Source organism: Ranitomeya variabilis, chromosome 2 (assembly GCF_051348905.1).
Source record: "Ranitomeya variabilis isolate aRanVar5 chromosome 2, aRanVar5.hap1, whole genome shotgun sequence".
Lineage (NCBI taxonomy): Eukaryota > Metazoa > Chordata > Amphibia > Anura > Dendrobatidae > Ranitomeya > Ranitomeya variabilis.
This window is the reverse complement of record NC_135233.1, coordinates 632,062,831-632,077,654: the sequence shown is the minus strand read 5'-3', so window position 1 is coordinate 632,077,654 and position 14,824 is coordinate 632,062,831. Positions and strand designations below refer to the sequence as shown.

At 44.4% G+C, this 14,824-nt stretch overlaps 1 protein-coding gene across 6 annotated transcripts in view; it reads left to right on the top strand.

Moving 5' to 3' along the window:
* TIAM2 (TIAM Rac1 associated GEF 2) overlaps window positions 1–14,824 on the top strand; it is a 643,262-nt gene that overhangs the window by 438,029 nt on the left and 190,409 nt on the right. For 4 of the 6 annotated variants that reach the window (XM_077289067.1, XM_077289064.1, XM_077289065.1 and 1 more), the window contains one exon: window positions 10,120–10,341. The exons of the other annotated variants lie outside the window; for them this stretch is intronic. In XM_077289067.1, coding sequence (XP_077145182.1) covers window positions 10,120–10,341 — 222 coding nt within the window. The remainder of the gene's footprint in view (window positions 1–10,119; window positions 10,342–14,824) is intronic. 6 annotated transcript variants of the gene reach the window in all.

Here is a 14,824-nt window from a genome sequence, read left to right as displayed (position 1 = left end):
AAAATCCATCGAGATGTGCGTCCAAGGCCTCTTAGGAATAGGCAAGGGCAACAACAATCCACTAGCCCGAGAACAACAAGGCTTGGCCCGAGCACAAACGTCACAAGACTGCACAAAGCCTCGCACATCTCGTGACAGGGAAGGCCACCAGAAGGACCTTGCCACCAAATCCCTGGTACCAAAAATGCCAGGATGACCTGCCAACGCAGAAGAATGAACCTCAGAGATGACTCTACTGGTCCAATCATCAGGAACAAACAGTTTATCAGGTGGGCAACGATCAGGTCTATCCGCCTGAAACTCCTGCAAGGCCCGCCGCAGGTCTGGAGAAACGGCTGACAATACCACTCCATCCTTAAGGATACCTGTGGGCTCAGAGTTACCAGGCGAGTCAGGCTCAAAACTCCTAGAAAGGGCATCCGCCTTAACATTCTTAGAACCCGGTAGGTATGACACCACAAAATTAAACCGAGAGAAAAATAATGACCAGCGCGCCTGTCTAGGATTCAGGCGCCTGGCGGTCTCAAGATAAATCAAATTTTTGTGGTCAGTCAATACCACCACCTGATGTCTGGCCCCCTCAAGCCAATGGCGCCACTCCTCAAAAGCCCACTTCATGGCCAAAAGCTCCCGATTCCCAACATCATAATTCCGCTCAGCGGGCGAAAATTTACGGGAAAAGAAGGCACAAGGCCTCATCACGGAGCAGTCAGAACTTTTCTGCGACAACACTGCCCCAGCTCCGATCTCAGAAGCGTCGACCTCAACCTGAAAAGGTAGAGCAACATCAGGCTGCCGCAACACAGGGGCAGAGGAAAAACGGCGCTTAAGCTCCCGAAAGGCCTCCACAGCATCAGGGGACCAATCAGCAACATCAGCACCCTTCTTAGTCAAATCGGTCAATGGCTTAGCAATATCCGAAAAACCAGCAATAAATCGACGATAAAAGTTAGCAAAGCCCAAAAATTTCTGAAGACTCTTAAGAGAAGAGGGCTGCGTCCAATCACAAATAGCTTGAACCTTGACAGGATCCATTTCAATGGAAGAGGGGGAAAAAATATATCCCAAAAAGGAAATCCTCTGTACCCCAAAAACACACTTAGAACCCTTCACACACAAAGAATTAGACCGCAAGACCTGAAAAACCCTCCTGACTTGCTGGACATGAGAGTCCCAGTCATCCGAAAAAATCAGAATATCATCCAGATACACAATCATAAATTTATCCAAATAATCGCGAAAAATATCATGCATAAAGGACTGGAAAACTGACGGAGCATTTGAAAGACCAAAAGGCATCACTAAATACTCAAAGTGGCCCTCGGGCGTATTAAATGCGGTTTTCCACTCATCCCCCTGCCTGATTCGCACCAAATTATACGCCCCACGAAGGTCAATCTTAGAGAACCACTTGGCCCCCTTTATGCGAGCAAACAAATCAGTCAGCAACGGCAATGGGTATTGATATTTAACAGTGATTTTATTCAAAAGCCGATAATCAATACATGGTCTCAAAGAGCCGTCTTTTTTTGACACAAAGAAAAAACCGGCTCCTAAGGGAGATGACGATGGACGAATATGTCCCTTTTCCAAGGACTCCTTTATATATTCACGCATAGCAGCATGTTCAGGCACAGACAGATTAAATAAACGACCCCTTGGGTATTTACTACCCGGGATTAAATCTATGGCACAATCGCACTCTCGGTGCGGAGGTAACGAACCAAGCTTGGATTCTTCAAAGACGTCACGATAGTCAGACAGGAACTCAGGAATTTCAGAGGGAATAGATGATGAAATGGAAACCACAGGTACATCCCCATGAGCCCCCTTACATCCCCAGCTCAACACAGACATAGCTTTCCAGTCGAGGACTGGGTTGTGAGATTGCAGCCAAGGCAATCCTAGCACCAAATCATCATGTAGATTATACAGCACCAGAAAGCGAATAATCTCCTGGTGATCCGGATTAATACGCATAGTTACTTGTGTCCAGTATTGTGGTTTATTATTAGCCAATGGGGTGGAGTCAATCCCCTTCAGAGGAATAGGAGTCTCCAAAGGCTCTAAATCATACCCACAGCGTTTGGCAAAGGACCAATCCATAAGACTCAAAGCGGCGCCAGAGTCGACATAGGCGTCCGTGGTAATAGATGACAAAGAGCAAATCAGGGTCACAGATAGAATAAACTTAGACGGTAAGGTGCAAATGGAAACAGATTTACCAAGCTTTTTAGTGCGCTTAGAGCATGCTGATATAACATGAGTAGAATCACCACAATAGAAACACAACCCATTTTTCCGTCTAAAATTCTGCCGCTCGCTTCGGGACAGAATTCTATCACACTGCATACTCTCTGGCGATTTCTCAGTGGACACCGCCAGATGGTGCACTGGTTTGCGCTCCCGCAAACGCCTATCGATCTGAATAGCCATTGTCATGGACTCATTCAGACCCGCAGGCACAGGGAACCCCACCATAACGTCCTTAATGGCATCAGAGAGACCCTCTCTGAAAGTCGCCGCCAGGGCGCACTCATTCCACTGAGTAAGCACAGACCATTTACGGAATCTTTGGCAGTAAATTTCCGCTTCATCTTGCCCCTGAGATAGGGACATCAAAGTTTTTTCTGCCTGAAGCTCCAAATGAGGTTCGTCATAAAGCAACCCCAAGGCCAGAAAAAACGCATCCACATTGAGCAACGCAGGATCCCCTGGTGTCAATGAAAAAGCCCAGTCTTGAGGGTCGCCCCGGAGCAAGGAAATCACAATCCTGACCTGCTGTGCAGGATCTCCGGCAGAGCGAGATTTCAGGGACAAAAATAATTTGCAATTATTTCGAAAATTCTGAAACCCAGATCTATTCCCCGAGAAAAATTCCGGCAAAGGAATTCTCGGCTCAGATACAGGTGCATGACAAACAAAATCTTGCAAATTTTGTACCTTCGTGGCGAGATTATTCAAACCTGCAGTTACACTCTGAAGATCCATTGCAAACAGGTGGACACAGAGCCATTCAAAGGAGAGAAAAAAAAAAAAAAGAGAAAAAAATAAAAATTTCAGCAGACTACTTATTACTCTCCTTTCTCAGCCAAGGATTTTAACCCTTTAATGGGCCGGTCAAACTGTCATGATCTCAATGGCAAGAGATCATAGCATCAGCATATATAGGAACTAGCTCTTGGAAGATGGAAACTGAGCTGACCATGAACTAAACCTAACGCACAACTAGCAGTGGCCGGGTAGCATGCCTACGTTGATTCTAGATGCCCAGCACCAGCCGGAGGACTAAATAAAGCTAGCAGAGGAAAATATTAGTCCTAGCTCACCTCTAGAGAAATACCCCGAAAGGAGACAGAGGCCCCCCACATGTATTGGCGGTGAATCAAGATGAAATAACAAACGTAGTATGAAAATAGGTTTAGCAAATTTGAGGTCCACTTACTACATAGCAGAAGACAGAAAGGACACTTTCATGGTCAGCTGAAAACCCTATCAAAACACCATCCAGAAATTACTTTAAAACTCTGGCATTAACTCATAACACCAGAGTGGCAATTCCTGTTCACAAGAGCTTTCCAGACACAGTAACGAAACTACAGCTGTGAACTGGAACAAAAATGCAAAAACAAACATGGACAAGAGTCCAACTTATCTAGTAGTTGTCTAGGAGCAGGAACAAGCACAGAGAGGCTTCTGATAACATTGTTGACCGGCAAGCAACTAACAGAGCAGCAAGGTTATATAGCGACTCCCACATCTTGATGGGAACAGGTGAACAGAGAAGATGAAGACACCAGTTCAATTCCACCAGTAGCCACCGGGGGAGCCCAGAATCCAAATTCACAACAGGATCCGCAGCGGATTGGCCGCGGATCCGCAGCAGATTGGCCGCTGCGAATTCGTAGCAGTTTTCCATCAGGTTTACAGTACCATGTACACCTATGGAAAACCAAATCCGCTGTGCCCATGGTGCGGAAAATACCGTGCGGAAACGCTGTGTATTTTCCGCAGCATGACAATTTTGTGCGGATTCCGCAGCGTTTTACACCTGTTCCTCAATAGGAATCCGCAGGTGAAATCCGCACAAAAAACACTGGAAATCCGCTGTAAATCCGTAGGTAAAACGCAGTGCCTTTTACCTGCGGATTTTTCAAAAATGGTGCGGAAAAATCTCACACGAATCCGCAAAGTGGGCACATAGCCTTAGGGTTAGGGTTGGAATTAGAGTTAGGGTACCGTCTCACAGTGGCACTTTGATCGCTACGACGGTACGATCCGTGACGTTCCAGCGATATCCATACGATATCGCTGTGTCTGACACGCAGCAGCGATCAGGGACCCTGCTGAGAATCGTACGTCGTAGCAGATCGTTTGGAACTTTCTTTAGTCGCTGGATCTCCCGCTGTCATCGCTGGATCGTTGTATGTGACAGCTATCCAGTGATGCGTTCACTTGTAACCAGGGTAAACATCGGGTTACTAAGCGCAGGGCCGCGCTTAGTAACCCGATGTTTACCGTGGTTACCAGCGTAAAAGTAAAAAAAAAAAACGTACATACTCACATTTCGGTGTCCTTCAGGTCCCTTGCCGTCTGCTTCCCGCTCTGACTGTCTGCCGGCCGGAAAGTGAGAGCACAGCACAGCAGTGACGTCACCGCTGCGCTCTGCTCTCACTGTACGGCGGCACTCAGTCAGAGCGGGAAGCAGACGGCAAGGGACCTGAAGGACACCGAAATGTGAGTATGTACGTTTTTTTTTTTTTACTTTTACGCTGGTAACCACGGTAAACATCGGGTTACTAAGCGCGGCCCTGCGCTTAGTAACCCGATGTTTACCCTGGTTACCCGGGACCTTGGCATCGTTGGTCGCTGGAGAGCGGTCTGTGTGACAGCTCCCCAGCGACCACACAATGACTTTCCAACGATCACGGCCATGTCGTATCGCTGGTCGTGATCGTTGGTAAATCGTTATGTGAGACGGTACCCTTAGGGTTGGAATTAGGGCTAGGGTTGGAAATAGGGTTAAGATTAGGCTTGTGGTTAGGGTTAAGGATAGGGTTAGGGTTGTGTTGGGGTTACAGTTGTGGGTAGGGTTGGGATTAGGGTTAGGATTAGGGTTGGATTTAGGGTTACGGGTGTGTTGGGGTTAGGGTTGTGGTTAGGGGTGTGTTGGGGTTAGGGTTGTGATTAGGGTTATGGCTACAGTTGGGATTAGGGTTAGGGGTGTGTTGGGGTTAGTGTTGAAGTTAGAATTGAGGGGTTTCCACTGTTTAGGCACATCAGGGGTCTCCAAACGCAACATGGCGCCACCATTGATTCCAGCCAATCTTGCGTTCAAAAAGTCAAATGGTGCGCCCTCCCTTCCAAGCCCCGACGTGCGCCCAAACAGTGGTTTACCCCCACATATGGGATACCAGCATACTCAGGACAAACTGGGCAACAACTATTGGGGTCCAATTTCTCCTGTTACCCTTGCAAAAATAAAAAATTACTTGCTAAAACATAATTTTGAGGAAAGAACAATTATTTTTTATTTTCACGGCTCTACGTTATAAACTTATGTGAAACACTTGGGGGTTGAAAGTGCTCACCACACATCTAGATAAGTTCCTTGGGGGGTCTAGTTTCCAAAATGGGGTCACTTGTGGGGGGTTTCTACTGTTTAGGCACATCAGGGGCTCTGCAAACGTAACATGATTCCCGCAGACCATTCCATCAAAGTCTGCATTCCAAATCGTCACTACTTCCCTTCCGAGCCCCGCCATGTGCCCAAACAGTGGTTTACCCCCACATATGGGGTATCAGCGTACTCAGGAGAAACTGGACAACAACTTTTGGGGTCAAATTTTTCCTGTTACCCTTGGGAAAATTAAAAAATTCTGGGCTAAAAAAATATTTTTGAGGAAAGAAAACACATTTTTTATTTTCACGGCTCTGCGTTATAAACTTCTGTGAAGCACTTGGGGGTTCAAAGTGCTCACCACACATCTAGATAAGTTCCCTTGGGGGTCTAGTTTCCAAAGTGGGGTCAATTGTGGGGAGTTCCTACTGTTTAGGCACATCAGGGGCTCTGCAAACGCAACGTGACGCCAGCAGAGCATTCCATTAAAGTCTGCATTTCAAAACGTCACTACTTCCCTTCCGCTCCCCGACGTGTGCCAAAACAGTGGTTTACCCCCACATATGGGGTATCAGCGTACTCAGGAGGAACTGCACAACAACTTTTGGGGTCCAATTTCTCCTGTTACCCTTGGGAAAATAAAAAATTGTGGGTTAAAAAATTATTTTTGAGGAAAGAAAAATAATTTTTTATTTTCATGGCTCTGCGTTATAAACTTCTGTGAAGCACTTGAGGGTTCAAAGTGCTCACCACACATCTAGATTAGTTCCTTGGGAGGCCTAGTTTCCGAAATGGGGTCACTTGTGCGGGAGCTCCAATGTTTAGGCACACAGGGGCTCTCCAAACGCGACATGGTGTCCGCTAATGATTGAAGCTAATTTTCCATTCAAAAAGCCAAATGGCGTGCCTTCCCTTCCGAGCCCTGCCGTGCGCCCAAACAGTGGTTTACCCCCACATATGGGGTATCATCGTACTCAGGACAAACTGGACAACAACATTTGGGGTCCAATTTCTCCTATTATCCTTGGGAAAATAAAAAACTCCGGGCTAAAAATCATTTTTGAGGAAAGAAAAATATTTTTTTATTTTCATGGCTCTGCGTTATAAACTTCTGTGAAACACCTGGGCGTTTTAAGTGCTCACTATACATCTAGATTAGTTCCTTGGGGGGTCTAGTTTCCAAAATGGGGTCACTTGTAGGGGAGCTCCAATGTTTAGGCACACAGGGGCTCTCCGAACGCAACATGGTGTCCACTAACGATTGGAGCTAATTTTCCATTCAAAAAGTCAAATGGCGCTCCGTCCCTTCCGAGCCTTACCATGTGCCCAAACAGTAGTTTACCCCCACATATGAGGTATCGGCGTACTCAGGAGAAATTGCCCAACAAATTTTAGGATCCATTTTATTCTGTTGCCCATGTGAAAATGAAAAAATTGAGGCTAAAAGAAAATTTGTGTGAAAAAAAAGTACTTTTTCATTTTTACGGATTAATTTGTGAAGCACCTGGGGGTTTAAAGTGCTCACTATGCTTCTAGATAAGTTCCTTGGGGGGTCTAGTTTCCAAAATGGGGTCACTTGTGGGGGAGCTCCAATGTTTAGGCACACGGGGGCTCTCCAAACGCGACATGGTGTCCGCTAAAGATTGGAGCCAATTTTTCATTCAAAAAGTCAAATGGCGCTCCTTCCCTTCCGAGCCCTGCCGTGCGCCCAAACAGTGGTTTACCCCCACATATGAGGTATCAGCGTACTCAGGACAAATTGGACAACAACATTCGTGGTCCAGTTTCTCCTTTTACCCTTGGGATAATAAAAAAATTGTTGCGAAAAGATCATTTTTGTGACTAAAAAGTTAAATGTTAATTTTTCCCCTCCTTGTTGCTTCTGCTGCTGTGAAACACCTGAAGGGTTAATAAACTTCTTGAATGTGGTTTTGAGCACCTTGAGGGGTGCAGTTTTTAGAATGGTGTCACTTTTGGGTATTTTCAGCCATATAGAACCCTCAAACTGACTTCAAATGTGAGGTGGTCCCTAAAAAAAATGGTTTTGTAAATTTTGTTGTAAAAATGAGAAATCACTGGTCAAATTTTAACCCTTATAACTTCCTAGCAAAAAAAAAATTTCTTTCCAAAATTGTGCTGATGTAAAGTAGACATGTGGGAAATGTTATTTATTAACTATTTTGTGTCACATAACTCTCTGGTTTAACAGAATAAAAATTCAAAATGTGAAAATTGCAAAATTTTCAAAATTTTCGCCAAATTTCCATTTTTTTCACAAATAAACTCAGAAATTATCGACCTAAATTTACCACTAACATGAAGCCCAATATGTCACGAAAAAACAGTCTCAGAATCGCAAGGATCCGTTGAAGCGTTCCTGAGTTATTACCTCATAAAGGGACACTGGTCAGAATTGCAAAAAATGGCAAGGTCATTAAGGCCAAAATAGGCTGGGTCATGAAGGGGTTAAACCAAATGGGGTAGGAAGAAAATGACGTATTGGGGACTCTATCGACTTTAAAATGGGTTTCCTGAAAGAAGAGAATTTGCAAATTCTGTTTTCTTAAGAGGGTAAGAATTTGGCTTCATTTAGCTGGGGAGTTTAATCCCTTGACATTAAATGAAGCCACAGTGACAGAGGACGGACCAACCTGACTACTCGAAGTTAGCATATTTCGTGAAGAATTCTGACTTAGCTGAGAACCTGAAAAAGGAAGAGAACAAAATAAACAATAAACTTTTTGCAAACATTAGCTCGCCTAACGCAGGGGGGGGTATAGGAACCCAACCATAGGCGAGGTAGTCCAAGTTGCAAACTAGAGTGTGAGAGAAAGTAAAAGAAAAAGGAAAAGAAAAAGGAAAGAGGATTTGAATTGCAGACGGAGTGCAAACAATAGGAATTAGATCATAGGGTAAAGACTATTTACTCATAAAACTTTAGTAGACAAATGGAAAGTAGAGACAGTGTTTATAGTATTGCTAAATCAAGGTGGGTGTTTCTTGGGATCCTGTTTCTTGATTTTAGGAGAAGCATGTTTCTTCTTCAGGGATCAATCTTGCGATCTAGTTAGTGGAGGAAGGTTCAAATTGGTGTCAATCGGCAACCAAGAAGGCACGTCAATCGGAGGAATGCCCAAGGAGTCCCAAGCATTAAGTAAATCTTCCGGGGACCGAATGGAAATTTGTCGGCCTCCTATGTTAATAGCAAGGCTGAAGGGATACAGCCATTTATAGTTCAGATTATTAGCTCTTAAAGCTGAAAGAAGGGGTCTGAGAATCCTTCCCTTTGCAAGAGTGGATGGAGCCAAGTCCTGGAAGAGCTGAAGTTGCGAGTTGTCATACAAGATTTTGTCCTGTTCTCTAGCGCTTGCTAAGATGGCAGCTGTATCCACATAGCTAAGGAGGCCACAGATAACATCTCTGGGAGGGTTCATCTTGCCTTGGTTTAGGTCTCAGAGCTCGGTGTACTCTCTCAATAGTGATTGCGGCAGCTCTGTCTTGGCCAATGAGGTTGGCAAAGATTTCTCTGGTTACCTTTTCCAGAGCTTCATGTGCGAAGGACTTCTGCTCCTGTTCTCCTGGTCCTCTGCTGCTAGTAAAGCTGCATTTAGGTGATGTTGTTGTTTAAGGATTTGCTCATTGAGGCAGTTTAAAGTGTCGACAGTATCTGTATTGGCAGATTCTAAAGCTTTGACTCTATGACCCAATTGTTGGAGATCCGAGCGCATACCCGCTAATTCATCCAGGATGGGTTTCATATTTTGGGCCATTCATTTTTTCATAAAAGCTCTGGAGATAGGAGCTGCATCTTCCATCATGGAGTCGCTATCCGAGTCGTCTCCGCTAAGGTCAGAATCGTCTAAATTATCAAAAGAGGCAGATTTTTTAAGGGATCTTCTTGCAGAGGTTTGAGAGGAATCTGATTTTGTTCTTCAAATATTTGTCTAGATCCCTATGCGTATTTTTTTTCTGTTCGTCTGCAACGGCTTTGTTTGCTGTTTTTTCACGTTCTTTTTGTGATTTGACCATTATGAGGTGCTGTTAACGTGAGAGGCTTTGTTTACAACTTGGACATATGAAGATTTGGTTAAGTACACATTATAATGGATTTTAAAGCGTAGTACCTAGCAAGTGCACCAGGTGTCGCTGGAAGAGCATGGAAAAAAAAGAAAATAAAGAAAAGAAAAATGAGATGGCAGCGTTGGTTTTAGAGTTAAAAAAAATAAAAATAATCTTAACACAAATGAAAGAGCAGAGGTAAGCTCCTTATATTGTGGCTAACAAGGAGTCCTGAGAATAATAAGCCCCGTTTCCGGACAGTCAAACAACAATAGGGTATGTGATTGTTTACTGGAGATATAGAATAGTCACAGTAGGCAGTCCTTCAGCACACAAAGGTAGATGGTGTGCCTATTGTTATTGGGTATGGGGCAGCAGGAGGTAAACGCCCAGAGACCAAGAAGGCTCAGGGGAGGAAAACACGTCTCCCTCTCTCGTAGATCGCAAGACCTGCAGCCTCAGCCACAGGAGCAAGTCCAAAATGGCAACAGATGGCGGGAAAAGGGACGGGACCACCAAGTCTCTACAAAGACTCTCCAGGCCGGGACTCAGCGCTGGGACCAGAGAGGCGCCGAGCGCCGCAGCAAGAAAGCAACTGGACCTGCCCCCAGCCACCAGTAAGCTACAGACCCCAACGGGATCACCAGCACAGGAAAACTGAGGTGGGTGATGGGGGAGATCATAGGTGGTGGCGGCGGACGTACCCGCAAGGTCCGGGTCCCGGTCTTGTGTGGCGGACACAGACACCGATGTGTCACAAGCTAGGGTGGGGGTAGCGAGGTCAGCGCGCTGTAGTTGATACCTCTGTGGAGCGGCTTTCCTTGCAGCGCTGCAGGTCCCAAGATGGCGTTTCTTCTCTCCTCTGTCCTCCTTTAACGGCCAAGGCGCGGCTCGATGAGAGCCGTGAGAGCCACTTGCGGTGCACAAAAGTCCTCCCTGCTGGAAGTATGGTTGCCGCACAGGGGAAAGATTTGGCCGAAAATAGAGCTGAAAAAACTTGTTTAGCTTCGTATCAATGCAGGAGCTCCTGGTATGTGCGACTGTTCAGCAGTGCAGTCAGGCCATGCCCCCCGTGCAGTGATCATTTTGACACCATTAATGTGGAAGCCCCCTATATTTCCGTTAACACATGAATGACCTGAGTGGGGACTTGCTTTTTTTGTGGACTGAGTTTTAAGCTTTTATTGGGAACATTTTTCATAACGTTTGGGATCACAGTTATCCGGCGCCCTCTGCTGAGCACTTACTTTGGGGTTTCCACCTAAATCTCCAAGTGATATGACAAATGAAACCCCCAAGGGATCAAATCACTATAATGAGGCAGCAGAAACTGAAAGTTTCTGACACCATGCTATGAGCATGGACTCGGAAGCTTTCTGTCTGATAGAGTTACTTTGGACTCTATCTGGCCTCTATTTCATGTAGTCCTTCCTTTAAGAGGTGCACAAAATTATGGTCGACCACATTTTAATGCACGCCTAAAAAAGACGGACACCACTGGATCACAGGTCCTATGGCATTCACAGTGCCTCCATCTGCCTCATTATAGGGAATTGTCCGCTTGCAGTTCTGTCAGAATGCCGTATTTCAGAGATTTACACGGAAACCCTGGTGTAAGCGCTCAGTGCAGATCGCAGGCTAAATGTGCTCTGAGTCTTACTGTGATCTTTGGGAGGCAGAATGAAGAAATCCACAGCAGGTAAAGAATTGTTTTTACTCATTTTTTAATGCCATTCCTCGTGCGGTATAAGTGATTAGGTGACCTGATTCTTCGGTTCAGGTTGGTGCGATTACAGCGATACCAGATTTATATCGGGTTTTTATGTTTGGCTGCTGTCACACACTAAAAGATGCTTTTTTTGCAAGAACTTTTTGTATTGCCATATTTTGAGAGCTATAATTTTTCCATATTTTGGCCAAGAGTCATATGAGGGCTTGTTTTGTGCGGGACAAGCTGACGTTTTTTATTGATACCATTCTCGGGCACATGACATTTTTTGATCGCATTGTATTCTGATTTTTGAAGAGACAGAATGAACAAAAATCAGCAATTCTGGAATTGTTTTTTATGTTGTTTTTTTTTCTCCGTTCTGTGTGTGGTAAAATTGATCAGGCCGCTTTATTCTTCGGGTCAGTACGATTACAGTGATACGAAATTTATATTTTTTAGGTTTTAGTGCTTTTACACAATAAAAACTTTTATAGAAAAAATAATTATTTTGCATCGCTTTATTCTGAGAGCTATAACTTTTTTATTTTTCCGCTGATGAAGCTGTATGGCAGCTGTTTTTTCTGTTTTTTCTGGGACAGAATGACGTTTTCAGTGATACTATTTTTATTTACATTCGTCTTTTTGATCTTTTTGATTGTTATTCAATTTTTTCCAAGCAGCAATGATTATAAATCATAGTTTGCTACTTTTTGTGTTTTTTTACGGCTTTCACTGAAAGGCTTCTTTAGCATGACGCTTTTAGAGATCGGATTGTTCCGGATGTGGTGATACCAAACATCTGTTTTTCTTTTATTTACTTTTTTGCATAAAAAGTATTTATTAGTGGATTTTTTATTATTATTATTTTGTAAAATTTTTTTACATATTTTTTTTAAAATTTTTTTCCTTTTTTACCTAGTCCCTTTATGGGACTTTCACTTTCTTTTACTTTAATTGCAGGTATAGCACATTGCAATGCACTAGCGTTGCACTGCATTATACCTATACTGAAAGTTTCTGACACCATGCTATGAGCATGGACTCGGAAGCTTTCTGTCACTTGATAACCCATGGTCACCAAGGCTCCGAACGTGTCCCTGCTATGACGTCGCGGGCAGAGAGAGCTCCCGTCCCTCTGCCTTCCTCCTTGATCGCAGCATTTAGGGGATTAACAGCCAGGGGAAGCTCTGACACCGCTCTTAGCTCCCGTGCAACCTCTGGTTGAGCCCAAGAACGCTTTGCCAGATAGGTTCTCTGGGGGTTGCGATAAGTTCATTGTTTTCAGGGAGGCATGCAAACTTTATTTTAGGTTACATCCTCACTCCTTGCCTACTGAGAATCAATGGGTGGGGATCATAATATCTCTTCTGCAGGGTGACCCTTAAGCCTGGGCATTTTCTCTCCCATCTGATTCCCAGTCTCTTCAAGGAATGTTTTCAGGTCTCCTCTATGAAGACCCCGACTGTATCTCTCTGGGTGAGTCTAAATTATGTCAGCTTCCGCAGGTAGGTTGGGCAACAGAAGAGTATTGCTCCGAGTTTCATAGGTAGTCTACGGATACTAGATGGAATGACCCAGCGCTCTGTACTCAGTTTTGTCAGGAGCTTTCTAAAGAGGTAAAGGATGCCTTTACTCCATTGGTAGATCACAACCTGTCATAGTCCTTTTGGGAGGAAGAAAGCTGTCTATTTCTGTCTTTTTTGGAAATTGGGCAGGATTTAATCTGGTTGAGGCCCAGTTTGTTCAGACCCAGGGCCTTAGCATCATAGAATGTTAGAGTTCGAAGGGACCTCAAGGATCATCAGGTCGAACCCCCTGCTCAATGTAGGATTCACTAAACCATTTCAGACAGATGTCTATCCAGCCTCTATTTAAAGCCTTCCATTGAAGGAGACCTCACCACCTCTCGTGGCAGCCTGTTACACTCATTGATCACGCTTACTGTCAAAATGTTTTTTCTAATATCTAATCTGTATCTTCTCCCTTTCGGTTTCATTCCATTGCTTCTTTTGTTTCCATGTGCAAATGTTCCCTCTACACTGTGACATCCCTTTATTCCTCATGACTTGCCAAGACCTATTCCAATAATTGCAATAGATTCTGTATTCTTGAGTCAGGAACATTTCTCTCAGGTTGTACAGAATATACATGTACAGGTAGGGGCCATGCAAACTGACTTTATGAAGTGTCATGTATTAGAGGGCTTGACTTCCTCAGTGGTTCTTGGCCTTCCTTGGCTTACATTACATAATTCTATAATGGACTGGCAGTAGTGAGGTGGAGCAATTATTGCAAAAATAACTGCATGAGCACTGGTTTATCCATGATAACTACCAGGTCTCTACTGGAGTATTTGTCTGGAGAATGTGTTTTCTGAACAAGGTTGTTGTCACAATAATGTAAAAATGTCATATTGTGAGTTTAGTTTCAGAAGGTTACATGGCTTTCCAGACACTCTGTGGGCCATTCCGACCCCTCCTCTTCTCTCTCTGCCTGCTACTTGTGTGTGAAAACTAAACCCCTCCCTGAAGAATTTTTAAGGTTCTATGCTGCAGGCAGAGCAGTCTCCCTAAAATTACTCATTCCCCCTCCCACATGGTACTAGTTGAAACTGGTGTAGCCACCATGAGATTCTTTATTCTATCAAAGTGACATATTCTGGCACCGATCTGGGCTAGAGATATAAGAATTGTATATTCCGGTTGTCCATCGATAGATCTATCACTCCCTGAAACCGCTAGCAGCTAAACACGACGAGAGGGCATATCTTAACCCTGGTGAGTTGTGAATCAGTCCTGACCCAGGAAGCGAGCTGACAGCAGTTCTGCAAGCTGTTCTGATGCACCTTGATGTGTCTCCTGAGCATACGGCCGCCATGATGATGCAATCACATAACGACCTGTAAGTGTTCTTTTGAATTTTAATCCTTTTTTTTATTTGTAATTGCATTGTACACATGATTTGTCTTCTTTATAATATCTTTTTTATACTTTGTAAACACTGCCTATCTTTTTTGGAGTAAAATATAAAATTACTAACTTGTCTCTCCATGCTCTAAACAAACTGTCGCGTCCTCTGAAGTGAATTACGCTACTGATTTGAGTTGGCTTCGGACCCGTTAACAATTAAGAGAATCAGAGCTAGTGGCAGCATACTTTGTTCTGTGCATTTGGGAGGCTTTGTAGCGACGGCGGCGTTGATAATTATTGTTCCCACCTGAGTGGGAGTAGTTATATCACCCTCACTGCAGCGAGCCCAATAGCCAGTACATAGCAGGCAGCCTTTATGGCGACTTATTACCCTAGGTGCAGTACCCTGACTGACCTGAGGGTAAGGGGCACCAGAGAGCTGTAAGTTCCAAACCGGAACTGGTAAGTGGGATATAGATAAATCCCCTTCAGAAGGAACCAGGGGCAACCAAACAACCCCGGTTC